The sequence below is a fragment of the Gossypium raimondii genome, chromosome 5 (assembly GCF_025698545.1).
Source record: "Gossypium raimondii isolate GPD5lz chromosome 5, ASM2569854v1, whole genome shotgun sequence".
Lineage (NCBI taxonomy): Eukaryota > Viridiplantae > Streptophyta > Magnoliopsida > Malvales > Malvaceae > Gossypium > Gossypium raimondii.
Genome location: NC_068569.1, coordinates 14,155,667 through 14,180,096, shown reverse-complemented (window position 1 = coordinate 14,180,096; position 24,430 = coordinate 14,155,667). Strand labels below are relative to the sequence as shown.

Here is a 24,430-nt window from a genome sequence, read left to right as displayed (position 1 = left end):
ATGCAATTTTAGTGGTGGAATTTGTTGTCATAAATCTTCAATTTTGAACAATCCATATCAAGAAAATAAGTATTGACCGTCGATTTCACTCTAGAAAAAACAATCTTTCTAGTGACGGTCTCATGGATTAATCTCCATACCATACGTCCTTCACTTTGAAGGAGCTAGTTGGAGATTTCTAACATGAAAATGATGATGAGAAAATAGTCTTCAGTTATCAGCCTTGTAAATAGAAGGGTCTTCCTGGTAGGTATTAGGTAGTCTCAGTGTCTCACAACTCAGCCTGAGTTAACGTACCATTCGTTAAGCAAATAATGGCCTACTTACTGAAACGCTTATCATTTTTACTGCTCTCTCTGGCATGTAAGAGCAGTGGAGCTGTTGGAAGCAAAAGCTCTTCTTAGATGGAAAGAGAGTCTCCCAAATCAATCCTCTCTCCAAACATGGACACTTGCAGTAAAAAACGAAAACCTTACCAGTCCATGTAACTGGTTTGGAATTTCATGCGACAATGCTGGAAGCATAATAGGAATTAACCTTGCAAGCTCACGTATTAGAGGTAATCTTAGTAACTTGGATTTCTCGTACTTCCCCAACCTCGCTTGTCTAAATCTCAGTTCCAATGTTCTCTCTGGTCCAATCCCATCCGAGCTAGGCTCACTTTCAAAACTAACCCACCTCAATCTCTCCATGAATTATCTTTCTGGTTTTCTTCCTCTTTCGTTAGCCAACCTCACTCAAATTTCACTGCTTTATGTGGGCAATAACTTGATCAGCGGCGAGCTAGACCCACGATTATTCTCCAACTGCAACAGGCTCCGATTTCTTGAGCTCCACAACAACAACTTCACTGGGATGATTCCTTCGGAAATTGGCCTGCTTGTTAATCTCGTGGAGCTAGCTTTGTCTAGCAATCATTTCCATGCCTTGGCTTTACATCGAAACCATCTTTCAGGTCCTTATCCCTTCATCTTTTGGTAACTTGACCGAATTAACAATGTTGTTTTTACACAAGAATGAGTTTTCTGGAACCTTCCCTCATAGTTTACTCAACTGTAATCTTCTTGTTGAATTGCTGCTGTTCACGAATCGGCTTTCGGGTTTTGTACCTCAAGGATTAGCAAACCTCACTTCTTTAAGAGAATTGCATTTGAGTGAAAACAACTTTTCAGGTCCCTTACCACAAGTCTGTCAAGGTGCAAAGGTTCAGCTTTTCACTGCAGCGTTCAACGACTTTACTGGTCCCATCCCGAAGAAACTTGCGTGTACCAGCCTCGTCCGAGTACGGCTCCACAACAACCAGCTTTCGAAATCTTTGGACCGAGACTTTGGAGTTTATCCGAATCTGAATTACTGTAAGTTGAGCCACAATAGATTGGAAGGGTTGCTTAGCAGAAACCTGGAACAATTAAAAGTTGCTGGTAATATGATCAAAGGAGAGATGCCTGAAGAATTCGGCAAGTTGACTCGACTAGCGGTACTCGATCTTTCTTCGAACCAACTTGTTGGAAAGATACCAAAAGTATTGGGCAGATTAACCTCTGTACTTCCTCAACTTGAGCAATAACCAATTATCACATGTGGTGCCACTTGAGATTGGAAAGCTCTCGAGTCTTGAGGATCTTGATCTTTCAGAAAACAAGCTGAATGGGCAAATTCCAGGACAATGCTCGAAGCTACATAATTTGTGCTTGAGAAAGAGCTATTTCAATGGGTCAATCCCATTCCAGCTTGGCTATCTAACTTTGCAGGGTTCACTTGATCTTAGTCAAAATTTGCTCACACAGCAGATACTTCCCGAGCTAGCAAAGTTCACCATGTTGGAGCATTTAAACGTCTCACACAACATGCTGTCAGGTTCAATCCCCTCTTTATTCGGTACAATGACTGGCTTAACGTCGATTGACTTCTCGTACAATGACTTGGAAGGACCGGTTCCTGACAGTGGATTCTTTCACCGTGCTTCACCTGCCGCATTCAGCAACAACAAAAACCTATGCGGTGAAGTCCTAGGTTTGAAGCCCTGCAGTAATACATCAGTGGAGAAGGAAACTCATAAGAAAAATCACAATGTTCCGATAATCATTGTCAGTGCTTCTTTATCATGGTTGATACTTTCTTTAGCCCTGTTTATTCTGTATGCACTCTCCCGAAGAGCAAAAAGGAGCAGAGAGTCGAAGGAAGCTATGGTATCGGAGGCCAGAAATCCACTTTCGGTTGTGAACTACGACGGGAAGATTGTGTATGAAGATATAATCGAAGCTACCGAGAGTTTTGATGAAAAGTATTGTATTGGATCTGGTGGAAGTGGAAGAGTGTATAAAGCAAAGTTAACACTAGGACCTATTCTGGCCATCAAGAAACTATTGTGTCTGGACGGGGAACAGATGGAGAAACTGAGAAGTTTTACCAACGAGATCCGAGCATTAACAGAAATAAGCCACAAAAACATAGTCAAGTTTTACGGATTTTGTTGCCACGGGCCGCACAAGTTCCTGGTTTATGATTATATCGAGAGAGGAAGCCTAGCTGATGTGCCAAGGGATGATATGAAAGCCAAATAATTGGAGTGGAGCAAAAGGATCAAACTTGTGAAGGATGTAGCAAATGGCTTGTCCTATATGCATCATGACTGCGTACAGTCAATAATTCATAGACATATCAAGCAAGAATGTATTGTTGAATGATGAGTAGGAGGCCTGCATTTCGGATTTCGGCACTGCTAAGATTCTGAACCCCAATTCGTCTAATGTAACAGTCCTTGCAGGCACATTAGGATATGTTGCTCCAGGTAATTTAAGCCTCTCTATGCACTCCATTTTCTGCTTCTCTATTGTATCTAAACTGTTTGATTGACATGGAAGGTTCTTACAAGTTTCCGACTCTGGCATCCAGATATAGAAGTTATTTATATTAAACTGAAGGGTTGATAGGCTTTTTTTTTTGTGGTGGATGCAGAGTTAGCTTATACAGTTAGCGCGACGGAAAAATGTGATGTCTACAGTTTTGGTGTTGTGGCCTTGGAAGTGATGATGGGGAAACATCCAGCGGAGCTTGTTTCTGTTCTGAATTCATGTTTGGATCAAAAGGATGTACAACTAGTACTAGACCCTCGTATTCGAACTCCCGCAGATGAAGAAACCGCTCTGGAAGTTGCTTCTATAGTGAGGCATGCTGTGTCCTGTATATGTGTTGAACCAAAATCTAGGCCCACCATGCGATGGGTTTCCCAAGCACTATCAGAAGCTCGAACCAATGTTTGAAGGATGTTATACAAAATTTGCCCTTTAAAATAATAAATCTCTTTCCATGGAGTCATTGAGAACTCGCTGACCAGTAAATAATGCCACCTTCTTGGATCATGTCGAACCGGGGTATGGTATTGTCCTCTTTTCCTGGTACTAGTGTTGCAAAAGAGATTCTTATATGAAGAGATCCTAGATTAGGATATGCAAAAGGAAAGACGCCTCAAAGTGACAAAATCTTGAAGGATTGGTGAATGTAAAAAAGGACGATATCAATATTATACTCACTGTAATTGTGTCACATAACTTAAGAAATTAATACTACCTTACAAGTCATTAGACCATGATAGTGACAAATATTAATAAAAATCTTTTATGAGTATTTATCAATTATCAAAGACTATGTTTAATAATAGTATTAATTAAATAAAGTATTTTCAATAATTCTTTTTACATCTTAATTAATCTTCTCAATCAACTCCAATTTATATGATCTAGTTTCCACTTTTCAGGATTAATGGAACACTTTAGGCAACTTGACCTAGAAAATGTATGAAGGAAAATGGATTTTTGTTCCCAAATCATAAACTCCATGACCCATCAATCTGGAATATTTGGTGAAAATTTGCATAACTAATTATTTCACCCTATAAATTTAGTTACCATAAAGAAGTAGGATTTGCGTGAAGTAGGATTTGCGTTGGATCTATGGATGTGGGATTCAAATAAATGAAACGGGAAAGGGTTCAAGTGCAAAGGTAGACTTCAATGTAGGGGATGTAAAAGTGGTTTGACCATTGCGAATTTATGTGTCACGTTGAGGTATTGAATCAACCAGCCAACGAAAGGTCCTTCAACTTCAACTGTAGTATAAGGCCCTAGTGTGTTTAAGTGCTTAGTTTTCCTTCAAAATTAATAAATAAAAAAGTTGGCTCTGCTAGCTATAAATATTATTACTTAATGGGCAAATCCAGGTTCCAGCATAACATCAAGTGCTACAACTATATTAACATTGTAGGAGAGATCAGTCAACACATATACAACAAACACACCATTTTGTCAGCTCTCTGAATTTCCAGTATGATCTCTTTTAAATCAACGACGACTTAAGTGAGTGGCACGTGATCTTCTTTTATCTCCAAAGTAGAAAAGTTTCCTCAATCGCGTGGTGGGACAATCTTACCAGCACAGGTTCCAAAACCAACATTGTAACCATCTCCCTGTATGCAATTTATAATTCAGAAATCAATCACTCTATACTACTCCACATGTTCCTGTTCCTCCTATTGGAGGTAAAAGATTTTGGGAAACAATACATGACCATGACTTTAACATCAAATGACTCCACGTTCTATATAGTAACTTTCACTTTCAGCACGGATTTGGAGATAAACAAATTTAAATTCTCCTTGAGCTCAAACCTTAGATTCTAAACCCCACTATACTAAGCTTCTGAATTCCATAATTTTAAACCCCATCACTTCCAAAACTTCAACCAATAACCCAGAACCAGAAAGATATCCTAAAATATTGTGGCTTTATTTCACCTGTTTAAAATTCCTTCAAGGCCAAAGACTCGAGCCTATCTATAAATTGCATGATAGGGAGATAAATGAGTTTGCAACTTAGTTTTAAAAACCATGTGGAACACAGGAAGTACCTTGCAGCAACCAGAGAAGGTTACTTCATCTCCATCTTCTAAGAATTTTCGAGTTGTCCCATTTAATGGCAATGGTTTTTGTCCATTCCATGTTAGTTCCAGCAAACATCCAAATGATTCAAATTCCTGCCCAAAATATAAGAGGCTAAACTTTAAGCAAACAGTACCAGACTCATTTATAGTTATTGCTTGAAGAAAGAAAAACATCAGACGCAGTATGACCGAATAATCATCATATTGTGACTCACATACCAAACAAGCAGCATGATCAACACTATACCAGAACTGACTCTCAGTTATTTTTCATTTCATCCAAGGCAATTAACATAAATACAGAAAACTATTGGAATATTCAAGGAAGGATTACATGCATCACTTTAACCCAACTCTCAGTAGCATAACCATTCTATTCAATAAAAACTCAACTCTTAGTTTTCCAAAAAAAATCAATGCAACTCTTCCATCTCATACTTTGCTTTAAAGGTAGTTGCAATAAATAATTAAGAGAATTGGTTTAAATGAGCTTTTCTCAGGGAATGGCCAAATGTAATGTCCAAAGACCCATTTGGCTGTCTTATTCACTGCATTGAAAGAACACCAGAGGCTAGGAGCAGTTGATTAAGTTGGGAAATTTCTAACACATAAACACATTCATTACTTGTGCATGTTTGTGTGTGGATTGGTAGATACATACATGCAAAGCAAAAAGGATACAAAAGTGAAAGGTAATGTACTAAACATACAGGCCCACTAATGGTCCCAGTTCCAAGGAGATCGCCTGGCCTCAGGTTGCAACCATTGATTGTGTGGTGTGCTACTTGTTGAGTCACTGTCCAATATCTGTTACAAGAGTTCAACAAAAATCAGCATATATTTGAAAAGCAACAAATCAGTATGTTAAGTACAACAAGAGATGCAACATCTTCAAGTTCAAAAAATACTCAAATTTTCTCCCAACATCAAATAATGAAACAATTTGATTCTTTCTTTCATAACATCATAAGGGAAAAAGCAGCTATCATCTGAAAGGACTTTCAAAAGAATAAGAGCAGCAGTGAAGTAGAATCCCTTACAGGTTCTTGAAATTACTTCTTGTAACCACGCATGAATCAGTTTGTCCAGAAGGTTTAATTTGAACCTAGAATCAAGAAAAAAGTTCACCTTGAAAATTTTATAAAATTTAAGCACCCGTAACTCAATAGCAAGAAAATAACTTAAATTCACAATACTACAAACACATCATATCAAACTGGGAAACATCCAATAAAATAACTAGTGAAATACTGAAAATCAAGAGCTGGATGCTACCTCCAATTCAATATCATAGTTTTTGGATATTTTCTCTGCCAAATATGGCAATGGATGGGGATCCTGAAATGCAGAACATGCGTTTTTAGTTAGTTCACTAAAATAACCACCATGAAAGAAAATTAGGGAAAAAAGATAGAAACTCAAATGGCTTTAAGATCTAAGACACCCAGTATAGATACCTACCTGCTTAGGAGCATCACATGCAAAAGGTTCAAGAGCATCAAGTGTCACAATCCAAGGGGATATTGTAGTACCTAAAAGATGATGGAAATAAAGTAAATCCAAGCTGTAACAACCTGTGGGCTCAAGAAAAGATACAGCACATGCATAATCTTCACTAGCCTACCTACTTTTAGCCCAGTAGAGTCCATGACTTCCCCAGATTTATCTAATCTTTTCTCACCAAAATTAAGATGGTTAAGAGATCTCATTCCCTTATATTGGATTATATATTGATTCCTTACTATCTTGTTCATTAATTTGGGTCCCCCTTTCAAAATAAGCTGTGGTTTTGCCATGAGTAATTAGACATACTGTTTGTAGCCTTAACTCAAAAGAAAAGCAGGAATACATTGTCTTACCAAAACTCTTTCCAAGAAAGGGTCCAAGAGGAACATATTCCCACGCTTGAATATCTCGAGCTGCCAAAACCAAATGTGTATTAAATATGGTATTCAAAAAGGGGGGGGAAATGAGGATGATGAAGTGAAGCAACAAAAGGTAATTATACCACTCCAGTCGTTCATCAAGACAAGTCCAAAGATATGATCTGTAGCCTCATTAACATCTATGGCTTTCCCTAATTCATTTCCTGGACCAACCACAGCAGCCTGCCAGTTTGGTAAGAACCTATGTCAGAATAAAATTTATAGCAAGGTAAAATGAGACAATAACACGACAGTAAAACAAAATGCTGACCATTTCAAGTTCAAAATCTAGCTTCAATGAAGGTCCAAAATATGGTGGAGATTGACCTGTTGGATAGCCTTGACCCCTAGAAGGATATAGAATTAAGCCAGTTAGTGTCCACAGCAGAGTGGACAGTTCTTCTAGTATCCCAGTCACTAACTGCAATATATGGAACAAGTTATTGAACTTCTAACCTTGGTCTATTAATGTTTGTTCCAGAGATGACAATAGATGATGCTCGCCCATGATAGGCAATAGGAAGATGGAACCTGAATAGTGCACAATCATCATGCTTCCAAGTGAGAGAAGGTATGATATATAAAGCTTTTCATTCAACAAGTTCTCACTCTTTATTTGTCAAAACGTTAAAAATCAGCATACCAGTTTTGTGGAATTGCATTTTGAGGTCCACGAAATATGGTCCCACAATTCTTTGCATGATGCATGGATGAATAAAAGTCTGTGTAGTCTCCAATTTCCATAGGAATAACCATTTCTACCTTGCTCTAAAGAAGCATGAATAAACTGAAACATTAGGAAATTGAACGACAAACATCTTCATTCAGATCCTGTATTGGAACTTATTGTATATTCTTACCATCGGCACAAGTGACTTCTGCCTCAAGTCTGCATTATCACGCAAGGTTGGCTCCGTAGCTGCAAGATCCAATAAGTGTCAACCGTTCCCTTCCATATCTCAGAAATCTATTTTCATTTCACTTGAAAACTATATTGTGCTTTTGAAGGACCAAAATACGGCAACTTCAATAATATTAAGTATAGCTCATGCTATCGCCTATTAGTATAATCTTCACCAGTTAACCTCAATCCATTACATGTTTAAACCAAAAAAAAGAAAGATAAGAGGATAAGTAAGTCGTTAACATACATGACAAAAGCTTTTGAAGAGTAGCACGAGCTTCCTTCCAAGCAGGCCGTCCCAGCGCCAAAAAATTGTTCAGAGTAGGCTGGCACCACCAAAACCAACCAAATAGCAAGAAATTGATTTAGCTAAAGTTCTCAAAAAAAAAGAAAGAAAGTAATAATAATATAGAGTTTAATTATCTAGGCAACATCAACAACTCATAATCTTATTTCACAACTTGATTATGTGATTAATAACGTGAATTAGGCTACGACGATAATTTCAATTACCAATTTTATGGTTAGTTACGATTCAAACAAGAAGCTTTACTTGTACAATTTATGTAAAAACTGCCAATTATGAACTGAGCTACCTCTCAAGGTGAAGAGAAGGAGAATTGAGAAACGAACCTGCAGAAAGCAATCGGAAGCGGCGAGTATAGGGCCGTTGAAAAGACCGGCTTTGGCGATCTCGGAGAGATCTACTACATAGTCACCAATAGCGGTGGCGAGACGGGCAGGTGCTGTAGGATGGGCTTTAAACGCTCCATACGGAAGGTTTTGGATGGAGAAGTGGGAGTCTGGAAGGACTTGGATGAATGATCCCAAAGCCATGAATGTATACGAAACGGCGTTGCAGATAGATGGGGCAAAGGTGATGCAGAAGCAGACTAGCAGAAGCCGAGAGAAGGGGAGAAAACGAGAGTCAAAAGTGGCTGACCAGAAAGATAATCGCAGTGTCCGGTTGGAATGATTTTATTTATTTTATTTTGATAATATATAAAAATAATTTTCCACACTCTTTTGGTCGGTTTTTAGTTGATCTTAGTTAATGTGCTACAATAAAAAAAATTAAAGATTGCCTCTTCCTTTTCGTGACATGAAAAATGGGACACTTTACCAAAATTTAATTTCTACAACTGTGTTTCTTCGTTATGCGTTTTCTTATTTAAATTTAATTAAATTAGCAATGACTAAATTTTATACGGAATAAACAAATTGAGAAAAGATTAGTACACCAAAGTTTTGATTGAGATGATATTTCTCACTAGTTATGTCTTAACTTAATCTGCAATAATAAAAGATAATCTTTTCTTCTGAAGTAATATATTGTTTTGAAGATATTTATGTATTTGTCACTTTAACTTTATTACATTAAAAAAATATCATCCATTTTATAAAGTATTTTTATTGGTTAGTATCATAATTTGAGATAAAATAAAATAAAATATATAATTTAGATATCACATTTGACAAAAAAAGTATCCAAGTAAAAAGGATAAATCCCAAAACTATACAACTTTTGATTTGATCCAATTTTTGTAAATTATTAGCATCATTTTATGTTTATATATTACATACATAAATAATTATATTTATCCAATATAAAAATAAATTGATGTATTTATTTCTTTAAATGTGTATGATTAAATTAAAATTAAAATTTCAAGTATACATTTAAACCATAATTAGAGTTTCACGTGTATAATTATATTAAATTAAAATTTATATATAATTACATATTAAAATTTATTGTTGCTGTAACCATGGTTTCCAAAAATCCAAGTATAACCTTTGGATGTGACCAAAGATTTTCTTTTAAAAGAAAAACAATCTGGAAATGGTAATAAAAAGATAAAAAATTTCATGGGATTCGCAAATGTTTTATATGAAAATAATAAATTATTAAAAATATTTTTATAAAAATATTAGAATCATTTATGAAATAAAAATACATTAAATATTAACCGCATAAAATTAAAATAAAAACATTAAACCCAGCGGAGAACAAATTTTAATAATATCTAAATTATCAATTTAAAATTTAAAATTCATATTTAGAAAGGAATTATGCTTATCAGCTATGTATATGTTTTAATTGTTTGAACAATTTTCGTCCGAAAATTTAAGGGCTCTACCACTGAAGCAACATTTTCATAATCTAATATTATGGTCCTTCAAGGCCAATTCTTGAAGATATCAAGTGATACACATAATTTGAAATTTAAAGTAGATTCTCGTACAACAATATAAAGCAGAAGGTAAAGTCTAAAGAGGAAAAAGAGTGCAGAGAGGTCATAACTGGTACAATCAAATAGCCATATGGCAAAGCCATAACCCAACCAATAATAACACGGAGCTTCCGTAAAGCCGGGCTGATCCAGAAGGAGTGGTGGGCGCTGCAGCAGCCACTGCAACTCTGGGCTTTTCGGGCTCGGGGTTCCCAAAAGGCATCACCTCCACGTGTAGCTTTAGACCGTTCTTGCAGCTCTCTTCCTTGCCGCTTACGAAATAACGGATCCCTTCCCCATCCAGTGGGATGCCATCTATGCCGTCCGTGTACATTCTTATGGGGTTGCTCACATCGCACGACTCATATTCTTCCGGGCTATTCACCTCAGCAATGCTCTCCTGTGCTGCGGCGTAGGCGAACCCTGTGCATCAGTGTAAAAAAGATCGTAGAAAAAAGAACGAAAATAAATTAGAGAAAAAAGAGAATACTGCCGATTAAAATCATGGATCTCACCAGCTTTACAGCTCGATCCTTTCATATATATATATATATATATTCAAGTAACATATGTGGGATCTTAGTATAGATTAAGGTTAAGAGTGTTTGGGTTTTGATGGGTTATAGGAGAACATATTTCTATTTTACTCAATGTTTTTGTAACCCGATTTTACAATAAGAGTTCATAGTTCGATACGAATAATTAATGCTAGGGTTTATGATGCTTTGATTTTCTTTTTTACACACTAAAGGCAACAAAATTGAACAATGATAGATTACTGTATTAGTGTTTTTCTTTTTACTCATTCAACAAAACAATCAATTTATCATCGAAGTTGAAAGGGGCTTGTACGTGTTTCTCTATGACAAGCTAGTTTATAAAGAAAGAGTAAAGTAAAAGCTTACAGATTTTGTCTCCAACCCTGAAGCTCCTACCGGAGGACCAAGATGCCACGTCAGAGGAAAGGTCCCACCCACGGTCACCTCCGACCACATGGTGTACTTGTGCTGCACCCAATTTCCCTCCGAGGGTCGCTGCCATGATAACCACAGCCATCACCATATTCACAATCGCCATTGTCACTGAACAGCGAAACTGGGGGGGGGGGGAAGTTGTGCTCCCTAAAATTTTTGCTTGCTTCTTTGAGAGAAAAAAAAATGAAAAGAAAGAGTAGGTGAGTGAATGAATGAATGAAGTTTGTTAAGCGCAAAAGAAGCGGTTTTTTTAGTACAATAGAGGAAAGGCCATCCTGGCAATTTCCTACACGAAACCAACAGAAGCAGATGAAGGAATGGTTGGTGTGAGCCCAAAATAAAGTTCCCTTTCAACTGCCAAAGCGTTTGCCATTTGGAGTGTCCTCCAAGGACTGGGCGTTGGCGGGTTCTTGATGCACGGCCCGTCTATTTCTTATTTTCTTAGCTCCTTTCCTAGTCACTAAACCCCCCCCCCCCCGAGTTACCATTCACAACTACCGTTCTAATTCAACTTTTTCTTTAAAAAAAATTGGGAATTTCATTCAATGTATTTTTCTTATACTGCAACTGCACATTGATCACATTTACCATGTCATGAAAGTAACATGATGGTAGTATGGGATGTATATACAATATGTTACCGATCATATATGTTCTTTTTTATATAATATCTAAAATTATTCATAATTCCTCCTCAACTCATAAATAAGAGAATAATATATTTCAACACACTTAAACTCACACATTTTTATATTAACAATAATACTTATATTAATTGTGCTAAAATTACTATATTAAAATTACTAATACATCCTAACCCAACACTGCATTAGTAGCTTTTATATTGTGTGAACCTATTAAATTTTGACAGTGTACCTACACCATAGTACAGGACCATACTGACGGATGCATTAATTTATAGAACATGGTGAATTCTTTTTACTCATCAGGCTGTTGATTTTAAACTTTTTTTATTGAGAACCCACGTGTACAACTCTATTACGTTTAATAATTGTGTCATACAAGATTTTAAAATATTGTAAAAATTTCAACTCCAAATATCTTTTTAATGGTTACTCTTGTTTAATTATATACTCCTGTTTGGTCAAAAGCAGATTTTGGGTATACTATTTTCTAGTAAAGTAGTAAAACCCAAGCTGGTGTATTTAATGTAGTTGAAAGCAAAGCATGTGGAGGAAACTTCAGGTCTCCTTGGAAGCATCGCCAAAAGAGCTGAGAAAAAAGGAATCGTCATTAAACAATTAGCAACCATACTTTTCGCTTTTGTCATTATGTGAGCATGGGTACATACATGGCCCAGAAGGATCCAAGTCCAACCACACCCAACACATGAAAGATCTTAGGAGTGAAATCGCTCTATGCGGTCCTCGATTCAAGCATGGTTTGGAGCCTTATTTGATGTTGCCGTTTGTACTAGTAATATTTTGAACCCTGTAACTTCCTCTTTGTCCCTTCCATGGCATTTCGTATACCAAATTTTGTTCCCTTGGAGTTTACCCATAGATGATCTAAGTACCCTTTTTCTTTGTTTGGATATAGGTTTCTACATCGTTGGAAGATCCGCCTAGGTGCCCACCTTTTTTTAACTCTATACAACCGTCATCTGCAGCCCATTTTAACCCTCTATTTATGCCATTTATTTATATAGAAACCTTGAAACGTTGCTAGATAGGTTTAGAACTTAGGGTATTTTAACCTTCCACGAAGAAGATGAACCAATGGAGTAACTTTGGCCCTTAATACAAAATTTTATATTAAGAAGTCAAAGTTAAAATTATAAAAAAAATTACAAGGATTAAAGTTAAAATTTGGGTATAAAGATGGTTTAAACTGAATTATTAATTCTAAAATTGCAAATATTTCATTTAACTAAGAGCTAAAATGAACTTAAATTAAATTATTAATTATTGGAAGCTTAAAAGTATAATGGCTCCATTTTATTAAGGGCAATTTGAGAAGTCAATTCCGTGTTAATATCACCCGTTTGATAGTATATTAGAATAACAAATTCTAATTTTCGTTTTAGTGCAAATTTCAATCAATACCATTAATACTGGTATATTTCAATCCATTTTGATCTATACAAATTGTACTAACTCGCATCGGTTCATATAATATTTTAATATTTTTATTTTAACTATTTTATAATTACATTTAAAATAAACATAAAAGGTTTTTTACACGAGTTAAACTTTATTGTACCCAATAAATTTCAGTTGAGAAAATTAAATTTACTTATTTGTCAAAACTTCACAGGTAATGCTTAAAACTCCACCAAAACTGAAACCTTCATACTTTCTACCTAAACTTTGCTTTATTATATACATAAAATATTAAATTAAAAACAATACGAGGACGGGATTCAATCCCCGTTTATAAGAATAAAACATATTTAATCACTAGTCGTTTAAATAAAAGATTAATCACTATTATTAACAATAAACACTTTAAAATAATTTTAACTCTTAACTAAAAGTTCGAAGATGCTTATTGCTTAGTGTGATTATTAAATTAGAATGAGATTTAAATCCATTTTACCTATGTATTTTATGCAATGGACATTAAGAATTTAGGTTCTTCCATTTATTGTTCTCACTAATCTATTTATTTATTGGACTCGCAGCTACATTAAAATTATAATTGTGGTTGAAAAATATTTTGTAATTTTTTTGGTCAAATATTTAGTATTAACATTAAAAAGAAATTAAAAGTTAGTTTATTTTATTTATGATATTGAGAAGTAAAAATAATTTCTTTTAAATTGTATCAAAATAAAAAATCATTTTAAATAACATTTTAATCCATTAACATTTAAATATTTTGAATAATTAATAAAATTATTTGTAAACTTTACTTTAAATATATAAATCATATTATATATATATATACATTAAAATCAACTAGACACATAATTTTTACAAAATTCAAATATATAATACTATTTATTTATTATACCCCATCACTCAACCCCTCGCTAAACACCTTATAACGACCCATATCACCAAACAAGATCACCAACAATATCTTCGCACACATTAGTTGAGTCCCATGCACAAACATTTCCATTAATTTTTGAAAGGGTGTGTTCTTTGCCAACACCACCTTGCTATGCATGATGGTGTGATATGTATGCTTATCTAACTCTCAATCATGGTAAGACAAGTGACACCTTGAGATTAGAAAAGTTTATATCTAATTTAGATTTCGAAAAATGAAAGAAAAGAAAAGAAAAAGCTAGACTAAAATGTTCATTTGCCTCCGACTAAACAACACGGCTTTCCACCCATTCATGTATTAGATTGGGTGAATTATAAACAAATATTGTATCCCTCTTTATGTATCAAGACTGTTTGATATAAATTTCAAATAATAAAATAATTATATTACCAAAATACATACTTTTATTGTTTTTTTTAAATAAACTATGTATTCAATACCCAATATAAATTAAGAACAATTTTATAATCTCAAGTCAAAACTAGCATTTCTCTCCCCAAAACCTGATTTGGTTGAAAAAGCATGTAGATTTTCCTTGTTCCATCATTCGAGTGAAATAAAGCAAAAAGGAAAAGGTTTCCATCATGCTGATAAAAGATGATGGACACAAGATTTTCGTCAGCTTTGAGGCATTTAGATATGTGCTTGTTCTGCTTCTTTCACATTTTATTCAGGTTTCCCACGCATAACAAAAGAAGCATAAAGCAGGGTTTGCTATTTGCTTCATGTCAACTTTGAAATAGACTTGGAAAAAGAAAAGAATAAATCAGGGATAGGGAAATAAAGTGAGACAGATTGTACCAGCATTTTCCATGTGAGCTTTGCTTTAGCTATGCTTTTTAATCAAAATATCATTTTACAGATAAAAGTCTTTTGGTTTGTGAGGAACATAAATCAACTGTTATGGATAACTGTCATTTTGCCACATTTGATCAATTGATGGGGGTTATATATAAGAAAAAATTGAGGCCAGGGATGAAAAAACAAACTCCAAGTAATAGCCCTTTTCCTCTTTCAATATCATAAAAATGAAAAACTGAAATTTGAAATTTATTCATTATTTGATACTTTATTTTTAAATATCATCACTTAGTTTAAACAATTGAAATTATTAAATATTACAAATAAAATATTGACAATAAATGTCTGACATGATAAGTTGAAATGGTGTTTTTAATAAAGAATTTATGTCAACATAGTTAACAAAATTAACTCTATGGATTAATTAATTATGTTATAAAAATAGATGATTAAATTTCAAATTTGATTATAGTGACTAGTGAGGGACCAAAACCCAAATAAAAATAGTGTTCAGATAATAATTTACAAAAGTAGGGGGGTGAAAATGAAAACTGTGCAACAAGTTTCTACATGTGATCGGAACTATTTTGCTCTCCTGGAAAAGGGCAAATAAACCAAAAATTTCAATCAGCTGTGTTTATAGCATTTCCCTTCAAGTAGGAAAATTATTTTTCAAATATTATTATTTTACAACACAATTTACGCTTGGCCTTCTCAACCTTTTCTTTTATTTTTCTCTCTGTGCTCTCATTTGGTGGGTTTCCAAGTTTACTGCAACTGAAAGCTAAACCAAGGTTTCTAACTCTCTTTTACTCTCAAACTGCTTTAATGTTTGCAGCTCTAAATTTATCGCTGTTTTTTTCCCTGTTGATCCATTAGGTTCAAGAAATTGAGCTTTTTTCTGCTTCAGATTTGATTTTGAGTGGTTATTTTCCTTCTTTACCATGTCAAATTTTAAGTTTGATTGGTTTACTTTGATGGGTTTGTGTTATTGGATTAATTTTTATGGATTCCTGTATTTTAATTAGCTTAAGAGTTCCGAGTAAAGTTCTATTTCTTAAAGGTTGCTGTTGCTGGTGGAAACTGGAACTCGAAATTTTAAATCTTGGACATGAAAAGACGAATAGGAGTAAGTATATGTGTGCTGTAATTGGTCCACTTCTTTCTTGGTTTAGCAATCGTTTTATATCTGACATATAATTTCTCTTTTCAATATTCGATATGTAGATTAGGTTGTCGTTCAGTAAAGTTCACTTCATGATTTGTGCCTAATTTTTTATTTTGAGTTTGAACCTTTGAGTTTTCAATACTGCCTAACCAGAAGAAGGAATAACGATGTGGTCTTGTCAAGTATACCTACCCTGCACTTTCTTTGGTGCTCTTATCTTGTTGGAATATCACTATTTGTCTAAAAAATGTCTCAAGCATCTGATTCCAAAATCTTTTTTGAATAAGAGATGCTTTTTGGTGTTTTTTGCTCTTTCTCTTGGGGTGGTGGGGGGCAGGGTGGCAACAAGGTATCTTTTTTCGGTGAGAATTTTCGGTCGGGGTACTGGTATTTTCTACTGGTTTAAACATAATTGCCCAGTGAGAACAACTTCAGTTTGAGGTTCTATAAGATAATAAAAAGCCCAATTATTTGTATAGTGAAAGAATACATGAAACCGTAATATACATGGTTTTTTTCTGGATGGAATTTTCATAGCTTTTTGAGCTGGCATGTATTGAATAAAAAGGTTCTTTTCTGGCTGTGCTATGTCTATTTATTAGTTTAATGGTCAGTCATTGTGAAAGTGAGTCACTGGATTTAACATGTTTCAAAAAAAAAAAGAACAGGTTGAGGTAGTTATCATGACTGAACCTTTTGTGCATGCATATTTATGAGATTTTGATGTGCTGATTTCTTTCTACATGCATCTCTACACCTAGCTGATTATAACTTCCCTGCAAAAATTTTGTCACCATTTTGGTTGCCTAGATCTTTATCCTTTTATTAGTATAACTCATCTTCTACCTAAGTTGCTTAATAGAATTGTTCATGCTTCTTTCAGTGAGTCCCAGTTACTTCTCTTTTAGAGTTTGATTTAATAGCGGGGCAGCAATTTCCACTGCATCAGAAATATATGTGAGTTTTTTCATTTGACGATCGACATTAAAGTAAAGAGCCATGCAAAAGGAGAATAATACAACTGTGCCATCAGCTACTACTCCTAGAATTCGGCACCGCAAAAGATCCAATGAGGTTGGTCACTTAAATATTAATATATTTTGTTTGTTTCCTTTTTCATGTCTATGGTCATGGTTCCTGTTGTTGTTGCATTTGTACAAAATATTATCCAGTCCAAGAAAGGGATTTCCCTCCCTTAACTTCTTAAAATTCAAACATTCTGTCAGGTTATTCCAGAACCTAGTAAAGCAAATGGTGGAAATTTGCTTGTTAATGACCGTAACAAATACAAATCAATGTGGATCCGAACACACTCTACTGTTTGGATGATTGGGGGTTTTGCATTAATTGTCTACATGGGTCATCTCTATATTACAGCTATGGTGGTGGTTATCCAAATATTTATGGCAAAAGAGCTTTTCAATCTTCTCAGGAAAGCACATGAAGATAGGCATCTTCCAGGGTTTAGGCTATTAAATTGGTGAGATTACAACCTTTACCTTCCATATGGTGACCAAGATTTTTCTGCCATTGGAGTTAGTCTTAAATCTTACTTGCTTTCATCTGATTAGAATGGTTCGTCTTCGTTTTATGGGCACAGGCACTTCTTCTTCACCGCAATGTTTTTTGTATATGGCCGCCTTCTTAGCCAACCACTTGTCAATACTGTAACTTCGGATAAGTTTTTGTATCAGTTTGTTAGCAGCCTTATCAAGTATCATATGGCTATCTGTTACTTCTTGTACATTGCAGGTTAGTTAAGCATATCATTTGATGTTTTTGACTGAAAGCATGGAAGAATAATTATGTCAATAATTCATCAATCAATATAATGAATTTCAATTCTGACCGAAGTGGGATTAGATGCCTTCTATTTCTGTAAATATATTATTTTCTCATATGTTGTATGGTTTTCGTACTTGCTATTTTTAGTGATTGCACCTTGAATTTCCCTTTCCTGTAGCATAACATATGACCATTGGTATCTTCTATATTGTCATTTGGGTTTCGGGATCAGGTTTTATGTGGTTTATTCTTACATTGAAGAAGAAGATGTACAAGTATCAATTTGGCCAGTATGCATGGACACACATGATCCTGATCGTGGTCTTCACACAGTCGTCCTTTACTGTGGCCAATATCTTTGAAGGAATTTTTTGGTAACTTTTCTTTCTCAGACCCCCTTCCTACCTACCTACGTATTTGCAGTCGTACCAGATGTGCACATAGTATATAGATGTTAGAAAAGGAAAGTAAAAAGTCTTATTATGGTAACTTTTCTCATTAATATAATGTAAGTTATTACCTCTTAAGTTTTACGCAATTAATTGAATGCTTTTGGTACTTTGACTGTGTTCTCTCCCATTATTCTTCTTCACCCAAAAGTACTTTCTTTTTTCCAGGTTTCTTCTTCCAGCATCGCTTATTGTTATCAATGACATTTTTGCTTATATCTTTGGTTTCTTCTTTGGAAAAACCCCATTAATCAAATTGTCTCCTAAGAAAACATGGGAGGGTTTTATTGGAGCGTCTGTTACAACTATCATCTCTGCATTCGTGGTGAGCATAGTTTTTCCATATTGGTGTTAGACTCCATCTCGTTTGTGATAAGGGTATCGTTTATATTATGCCAGTTTTACATCAGTAGATTTGAACTTATCTAGTTATACGTGTCTGTAGAATGAAATAATCCAGGTGACTTGTAAATATTCAAGTTAATCAGGTTCTTTTTGAACAGATTATTGCAGTGGAAGTCTGTTCTAGCAATTTTAGCATTATTGATCCTTCTACTATTGCAGTAACCTGACATTTTCTCTATTTGTACCTTTTTTTCTTTTTCTCATGCTACTAACTTGAGGATCCATAGTTGATATTATATATGTCTGGACCGGTTTAATGGATTACATTTAAATGGACATCCTTCCAAAAGATCATTTGTGAAGAACTTATAAAATGTGTTGATCTCCTTGGCATTCGTGGGAAAGTTGATCCTGAACTTGTAATCCTGAGATCTAATGCTAATGCCTTGATTAATGTTGCTGAATCAAGTATATTAATAACACTTCCTTTTTTTAATTTTATTTGCAAATTTTCATTGTGCTTCAATAATGAGAATACATGCCTTAGGTGGAACTGGTAAAGTTGTGTTATTTTCCTGTTGTTTTATGTATAGATTTTTGTTGTAGTATGTTTTCATAAACATGTAGTGAGTTTATGCATATGCAGCTTGCAAACATCTTGGGTCGTTTCCGTTGGCTAACCTGTCCAAGGAAGGTAAATTATTGGATTTGACCTATTATTTGATCCTTCCAGAAGCATGCTGATTCCTTTTCCTGAAAACTTAGTGTGCGAGGGTAATGCTTGCAGGATTTATCAACTGGTTGGCTTGAATGTGACCCAGGTCTATTGTTTAAACCAGAGAATTATATCTTACCAGGATGGATTTCTCAATGGGTGAGCTTAATTTAATTGTCTTTGGATTTATTGTCCTAATTATTCCTTTTCAGTTAGTAAGATTAGATTCTCTTGAAACAAAGGATTAGTCTTCAACATCTCCATAAAAAATTGTCACTTTAAATTTCTGGTCTTATGGTTCAGAACTCCCTGGTTAGGGGGAAAAGACTAGATGTTCGAATTGTGATGAACGTTCAACAGGAAAGTTATCCATCTTTGGATATATTTCTTACTAAAAATTTAACCATCTTAATGGACATGATGTCACATTCCCATTCTTTCTAGTTACAGATCACAAACCTTTGTAAAATTTGATTGTCTTCATCAATGCCAGTTGATGATTATCTCCTCAGCCCAAAGTGGTTGGGTCTTTTTGTGTCTTGTGGTCAAATTCTAAGGCTGTGAACTTTATTATGGATGCTTATTGTTGCCAATGGATTGGATATGTTAAAAAGATAGTTTTCTCATTAAAAAATTGAAATGCTATTGTCTCTGCTACAACGCTCCATCTCTTGTTATACCTTTTATTTTTTAACAGTTTCCTTGGAAAGAGATCTCCGTTTTGCCTGTTCAGTGGCATGCTTTATGCTTTGGTTTGTTTGCATCAATAATAGCACCTTTTGGGGGATTTTTTGCAAGTGGTTTTAAAAGAGCTTTTAAGATCAAGGTGTGAACTCCTTCCCTATTCACTTTTCTGATTTTTGCATAGCTTTCTTCAAGATACCGACTCAAGTATATTATGTTAACTCCCACTTTTGATATTGGCACAGGATTTTGGTGATAGTATTCCTGGGCATGGTGGAATTACAGATAGAATGGATTGCCAGGTGAGAAAATGGAACCTTTTTATCTTAGTTAATGTTGTGTTTTATATGTAAGCTAGAGATTGATATTTAGCTGTTACTGGGAAAAGAAGGGGGGGGGGGGGGGAAGCTAGAAAGGAGTGGAAGGACGGATCACAAATTCTTTTACTAATTTACATCCTAAGTTTATATGTCCGGCTTTCACTTATTTGGTCATTTAATGTAGATGGTGATGGCGGTATTTGCATATATCTATCACCAATCATTTGTCATGCGTCAAGGCATCTCAGTTGAAATGATCTTGGACCAGGTTCAGTCTCCATTACCACAAAATAAGTGATACTATAAGTAAACCTATACTGATTACCGAGGATTAATTGCGATGCAGATATTGACAAACCTTACTTTCGAGGAGCAGCAGAGTCTTCTCATGAAGCTGGGACAGATCTTGCAGGAAAGACTTGAACATTCTTAAATATTCAGGCATAATTCTGTGCGAGCTACTGGAACGTATTGCTTGCACCTGGTGGTGTTAAGTTGTAACAACAAAAGAAGGAAAAGAAAGTGATTTGTATATGGTGTTGTGTTTCATGTTTTTCCATTAAAAAATTTTAGGCAGAAAAGTTTTCTTTATGCGCCCAGTTTGTATAGTATATGTTAAGCAAATTAATTGTTAATTGCCTAATTGCCCGTCAGTCACCGCGTCCTGAATTGATCATTATATGTATGCCGGTTTCTTTGTTCTTCCGAATCGAAAAAAGGAATATGAACTGCTGTATGTTGTCCTCATAAGTCATGCATTTCAATATAAATGTTGTACGCTTTCCAGTTCTACAATAGCTCTTTAATCACACCAAGATAAATTGGAAAATGTATCAATCATTAGCTCTTTAATTGTAGAAAAATTGTCACACGTATCTGTAGGCATAGCACATAGTTTGGATGATCTACATTAGCTCTTTAGTCACACTGATGCGTATTCATCATATTTTAAGAGCAGATATGATATTGCAAAGTACTTTCGGTAATACCAGAAAACTAGAACTCTTCACTGTTTCTTGAGATGGATGGATTAGCATAAAATGGTTATAGTAATCAAACCCAAATATCACCACCGGTTTAGCTTTAGTCCCACCAAATCAAATGGAAATACCAAGAGCATGATTCTAACAATATAGGAAACAAAATGACACCTATATAACATGTTGCTCACGACAATCTAGAATCCGAAATGTCTGGAAAGTGTAAAGAACTCACTATGTCCTTGGAGACCAAAACATGCCGCTACAGTTGTGTCCTTACCTGGTGCCCCCTTCAACACTGAACTTTGATGCATATCCAAAATCATTAATTCATCTCTTTTGCCTGCTCCTTGATTTCTCAAAAGAACCCAAGAATGTCAGGGAACACCCTGTCATTTGATTACGCCTAAGCAGAGATGACTAGGGCTAATTACTGCTTTTAAGTTCTTTTTTAACAGATGATCATCATAGCAACATGTGCCATTGTGCGTGGTTAAACAACTTGGAATCCTTCTAAGTACCATATTAAACAATTAGTTTATTGAGGCATGGTGAAAAATACAACTCCATTTTCCCTTCATAAATTTCAAGTAATGTCAGTCTTCATGATACACACAATTGAAGAAATGATTATCTCATGCTAAACTCCCAGTGTTTTGATAGTAACTCTTACCCCATTTCTATTTTGCTTTTCTTATTCATCTTCTTGTCTCCCTCATTTCCAAACATAAAAGAACCCATTAAAGAGATTCCATCCAGCTATGCAAATCTTTGTCGATTTTCTCCATAATTCAACTAGGCAACCCCCGTTAAGCAATTAGAAGAATGCATGTTTTGCTCTAAAACAAGAAAAAAAAAGGTTCAATTTTAAACCTAAAAGAAGACCCAGAGTAGGAATAAAAGTAGCTAAGAACATGCTTTGTTCTTGAAAGTTGAAACAGCCTTTAGTACACACTAGGACGAGTTCATGGGGCTAATTCTTCTGTTCTGATATCACAGTGGATCAGGTTTATTTTCAGATCAGGGTAGTTGGCAACATTTTTCTACTAGCAGACTTGCATCATTATAGTTTTAACTGATATGTTTGCTATATGGTCCATGAGAAATAATGGCTAAATCCCAGTTTCCCATAAGGAATGTGAAGCCAACCAAAACTATTTTATGGTTGCCATTTGTCTTTAATTCTAAAGCTAGTACCCTAAACTTATAAAATAAAGGACCAATTTGAAGGGTTCATCATTCATGGACCCTGTTCTTTCCATTTTGATAACTATGCCACCTAACACTACCTATAAAGGATAGTAGTATAAAGATCAATTAGCCCACATGATGAACATAAGCTTAATTAACAAATAAAAATGTTCCCTAATAGCCTCCCAACTATCCCTAATCTTTTAGGTATTAATTGTCTCAAACTCAAGACACAATCATGCTTAACGTAACCCACTTGCCTAATGAGCATAAATGATTATTTTGGCACAAATTTTTGCTTCAAAGGTTCACGTCCATGCTAGAAGATGAAAGCCTCCAAAGAACACAAGCAGCAAGGGCTTCAACAGAGAGGATGCAAGGCATTGTGCTGCAGTTGCAGGCTTAGTGTCTCTTCTTCAGAAGAAGCAGAAAGCTCCAATTCAGATCGATACGCATCAATATCGAGTCTAGCACACGCCATGGTTCAAGAGAGATTAGACCAAATGATCAGAGAAAGGCAGGAGACAAGGCATAATGTCGAAAGAAGGCGGCAAAGTAGTGAAGGGACTAAATTCATTGTTATGGTAGCCATGGAGAAGTGTTCTTACGATCCAAGAGAAGATTTTAGTAAGTCTATGGTCGAGATGATTAAGGCGAACCGGATTCAAGAGCCAAAGGACCTTCGCAACCTCTTGAATTATTATGTATCTATGAATTCAGAGGAGTATCATGGAATTATACTAGAAGTTTTCCATGAAGTTTGCACTAATTTGTTCTTATGTTGTAAACGCCATTGAAAAGAAAACGCGATTCTTTTTTATATATTTTTCCTCAGAGAAATGGTCTACTAGTCTTGAATAATTATGAGCAATGTATAATGTGCATGGATGAGTATTTATTAAGCTGGGGTTTTCCAGTAACTCTGGCTAAGTAAATAAATAATAATGAGCAGTGTATAATGATGGATAGCGCAGCATAAAAACCTGTTGGTATCTGAGCTTTTATCTTATCGGATCTATGAGTTGAGAGAAATTGACATAACGTTTTCTCATATTGTTCCATCAATCTTTTATAGTGGTAACTATTAAGTTTGGGCTGTTAGAATGACAGTCTATCTTGATGCAATGGATATTTGGGAAGCAGTAGAAGAAACTATGATGTTCCGTTTTTGCCAGCAAATCCAACGATGAATTAACTGAAGACTCACAAAGAGAAGAAGACAAGGAAGTCTAAAGCTAAAGCATGTCTTTTCCAAAATATTTACAAGAATCATGAATTTGGGGTCAGCAAAAATAATTTGGGACTAGCTCAAGAAAGAATACGAGGGCAATGAAAGAACAAAAAATATGCAAATGCTCAATCTAATCAGCGAGTTTGAAATGATGAAAATGAAGAAGACAGAAACTATTAAAGACTATTCTGACAAGTTGGAGGGCGTAGTAAACAAGGTAAGATTGTTAGGTAAGGATTTTTCCGATATCAAATAGTGCAAAAAATTCTTGTCACTTTGTCTGAAAAATATGAGTCTAAAATTTCTTCATTAGAAGAATCTAAGGATTTTTCAAGTATATCATTGGTAGAATTAGTGAATGCATTACAGGCTCCAAAACAAAAGAGAAAGATTGTAACAGCCCGATTTTGGGCCTAGTCGGAACAGTGGTTTCGGGACCACAAATCCGACGAGAAAAAAAAATATTTTTGTTATATTTTTATGGTCTACGATTTCATCGAATGATTTTGTAAAAATTTTGTTCGAAAATTTCGACATTTGGGCACTCAATTTAGTAAAAATGATTAAATTGTAAAAAGTGCAAAAGTTGAGTTCTACATGTTAAAAGTGTTCAATTGTTATGAAATTTTAAATTAGAGATCCTTAAATGGAAATTAGACCATTGGTTAACTTGTTGTACAAAAATGGACATGAGATTGGGGTGAGCATTCGATCGAATCGAATCGAATCGAATTGAAAATTTTCGAGTTAATCGAGTTTTCGAATATC

The 24,430-nt window shown here is 34.9% G+C and overlaps 5 protein-coding genes across 8 annotated transcripts; 3 read left to right on the top strand and 2 right to left on the bottom strand.

The window, feature by feature from the left end:
• The first annotated feature begins 378 nt into the window (after nucleotides 1–378).
• On the top strand, nucleotides 379–3,561 carry LOC105766818 (MDIS1-interacting receptor like kinase 2-like). Its single transcript, XM_052631731.1, has 2 exons — nucleotides 379–2,791; nucleotides 2,959–3,561. The coding sequence occupies exon 1, from the start codon at nucleotides 1,818–1,820 to the stop codon at nucleotides 2,562–2,564; it is 747 nt and encodes a 248-aa protein (XP_052487691.1). The 5' UTR covers nucleotides 379–1,817; the 3' UTR covers nucleotides 2,565–2,791; nucleotides 2,959–3,561.
• Nucleotides 3,562–4,161: 600 nt separating this feature from the next.
• On the bottom strand, nucleotides 4,162–8,754 carry LOC105768699 (fumarylacetoacetase). The gene is made up of 14 exons (XM_012588806.2): nucleotides 8,401–8,754; nucleotides 8,015–8,093; nucleotides 7,724–7,782; nucleotides 7,507–7,631; nucleotides 7,320–7,394; nucleotides 7,135–7,210; nucleotides 6,947–7,046; nucleotides 6,798–6,857; nucleotides 6,400–6,470; nucleotides 6,214–6,276; nucleotides 5,979–6,043; nucleotides 5,649–5,745; nucleotides 4,906–5,031; nucleotides 4,162–4,465 (listed from the first exon to the last, which is right to left on the bottom strand). The coding sequence occupies exons 1-14, from the start codon at nucleotides 8,602–8,604 to the stop codon at nucleotides 4,403–4,405; spliced, it is 1,263 nt and encodes a 420-aa protein (XP_012444260.1). The 5' UTR covers nucleotides 8,605–8,754; the 3' UTR covers nucleotides 4,162–4,402.
• Nucleotides 8,755–9,911: 1,157 nt separating this feature from the next.
• LOC105768700 (mavicyanin) lies at nucleotides 9,912–11,307 on the bottom strand. Its single transcript, XM_012588807.2, has 2 exons — nucleotides 10,907–11,307; nucleotides 9,912–10,424 (listed from the first exon to the last, which is right to left on the bottom strand). Exons 1-2 carry the CDS (start codon nucleotides 11,076–11,078, stop codon nucleotides 10,081–10,083), a joined length of 516 nt encoding a protein of 171 aa, XP_012444261.1. The 5' UTR covers nucleotides 11,079–11,307; the 3' UTR covers nucleotides 9,912–10,080.
• A 4,075-nt stretch (nucleotides 11,308–15,382) lies between these two features.
• Nucleotides 15,383–21,010, top strand: LOC105768698 (phosphatidate cytidylyltransferase 2). Of its 4 annotated transcripts, none has more exons than XM_052631389.1 (13): nucleotides 15,383–15,588; nucleotides 15,858–15,923; nucleotides 16,846–17,036; nucleotides 17,340–17,442; nucleotides 17,563–17,714; nucleotides 17,980–18,121; nucleotides 18,365–18,521; nucleotides 19,188–19,235; nucleotides 19,329–19,415; nucleotides 19,954–20,082; nucleotides 20,186–20,242; nucleotides 20,445–20,528; nucleotides 20,607–21,010. In XM_052631389.1, the coding sequence occupies exons 4-13, from the start codon at nucleotides 17,342–17,344 to the stop codon at nucleotides 20,691–20,693; spliced, it is 1,044 nt and encodes a 347-aa protein (XP_052487349.1). In that variant the 5' UTR covers nucleotides 15,383–15,588; nucleotides 15,858–15,923; nucleotides 16,846–17,036; nucleotides 17,340–17,341; the 3' UTR covers nucleotides 20,694–21,010. The 4 variants fall into 4 exon arrangements, with proteins under 4 accessions (XP_052487349.1, XP_052487348.1, XP_012444255.1 ...); XM_052631388.1 differs by having other exon boundaries at nucleotides 15,384–15,588; nucleotides 17,189–17,442; XM_012588801.2 differs by lacking the exon at nucleotides 15,858–15,923 and having other exon boundaries at nucleotides 15,385–15,588; nucleotides 17,189–17,442.
• A 1,747-nt stretch (nucleotides 21,011–22,757) lies between these two features.
• LOC105766817 (probable transcription repressor OFP9) lies at nucleotides 22,758–23,228 on the top strand. The gene has a single exon (XM_012586382.1). It carries the CDS (start codon nucleotides 22,758–22,760, stop codon nucleotides 23,226–23,228), a length of 471 nt encoding a protein of 156 aa, XP_012441836.1.
• Nucleotides 23,229–24,430: the final 1,202 nt, after the last annotated feature.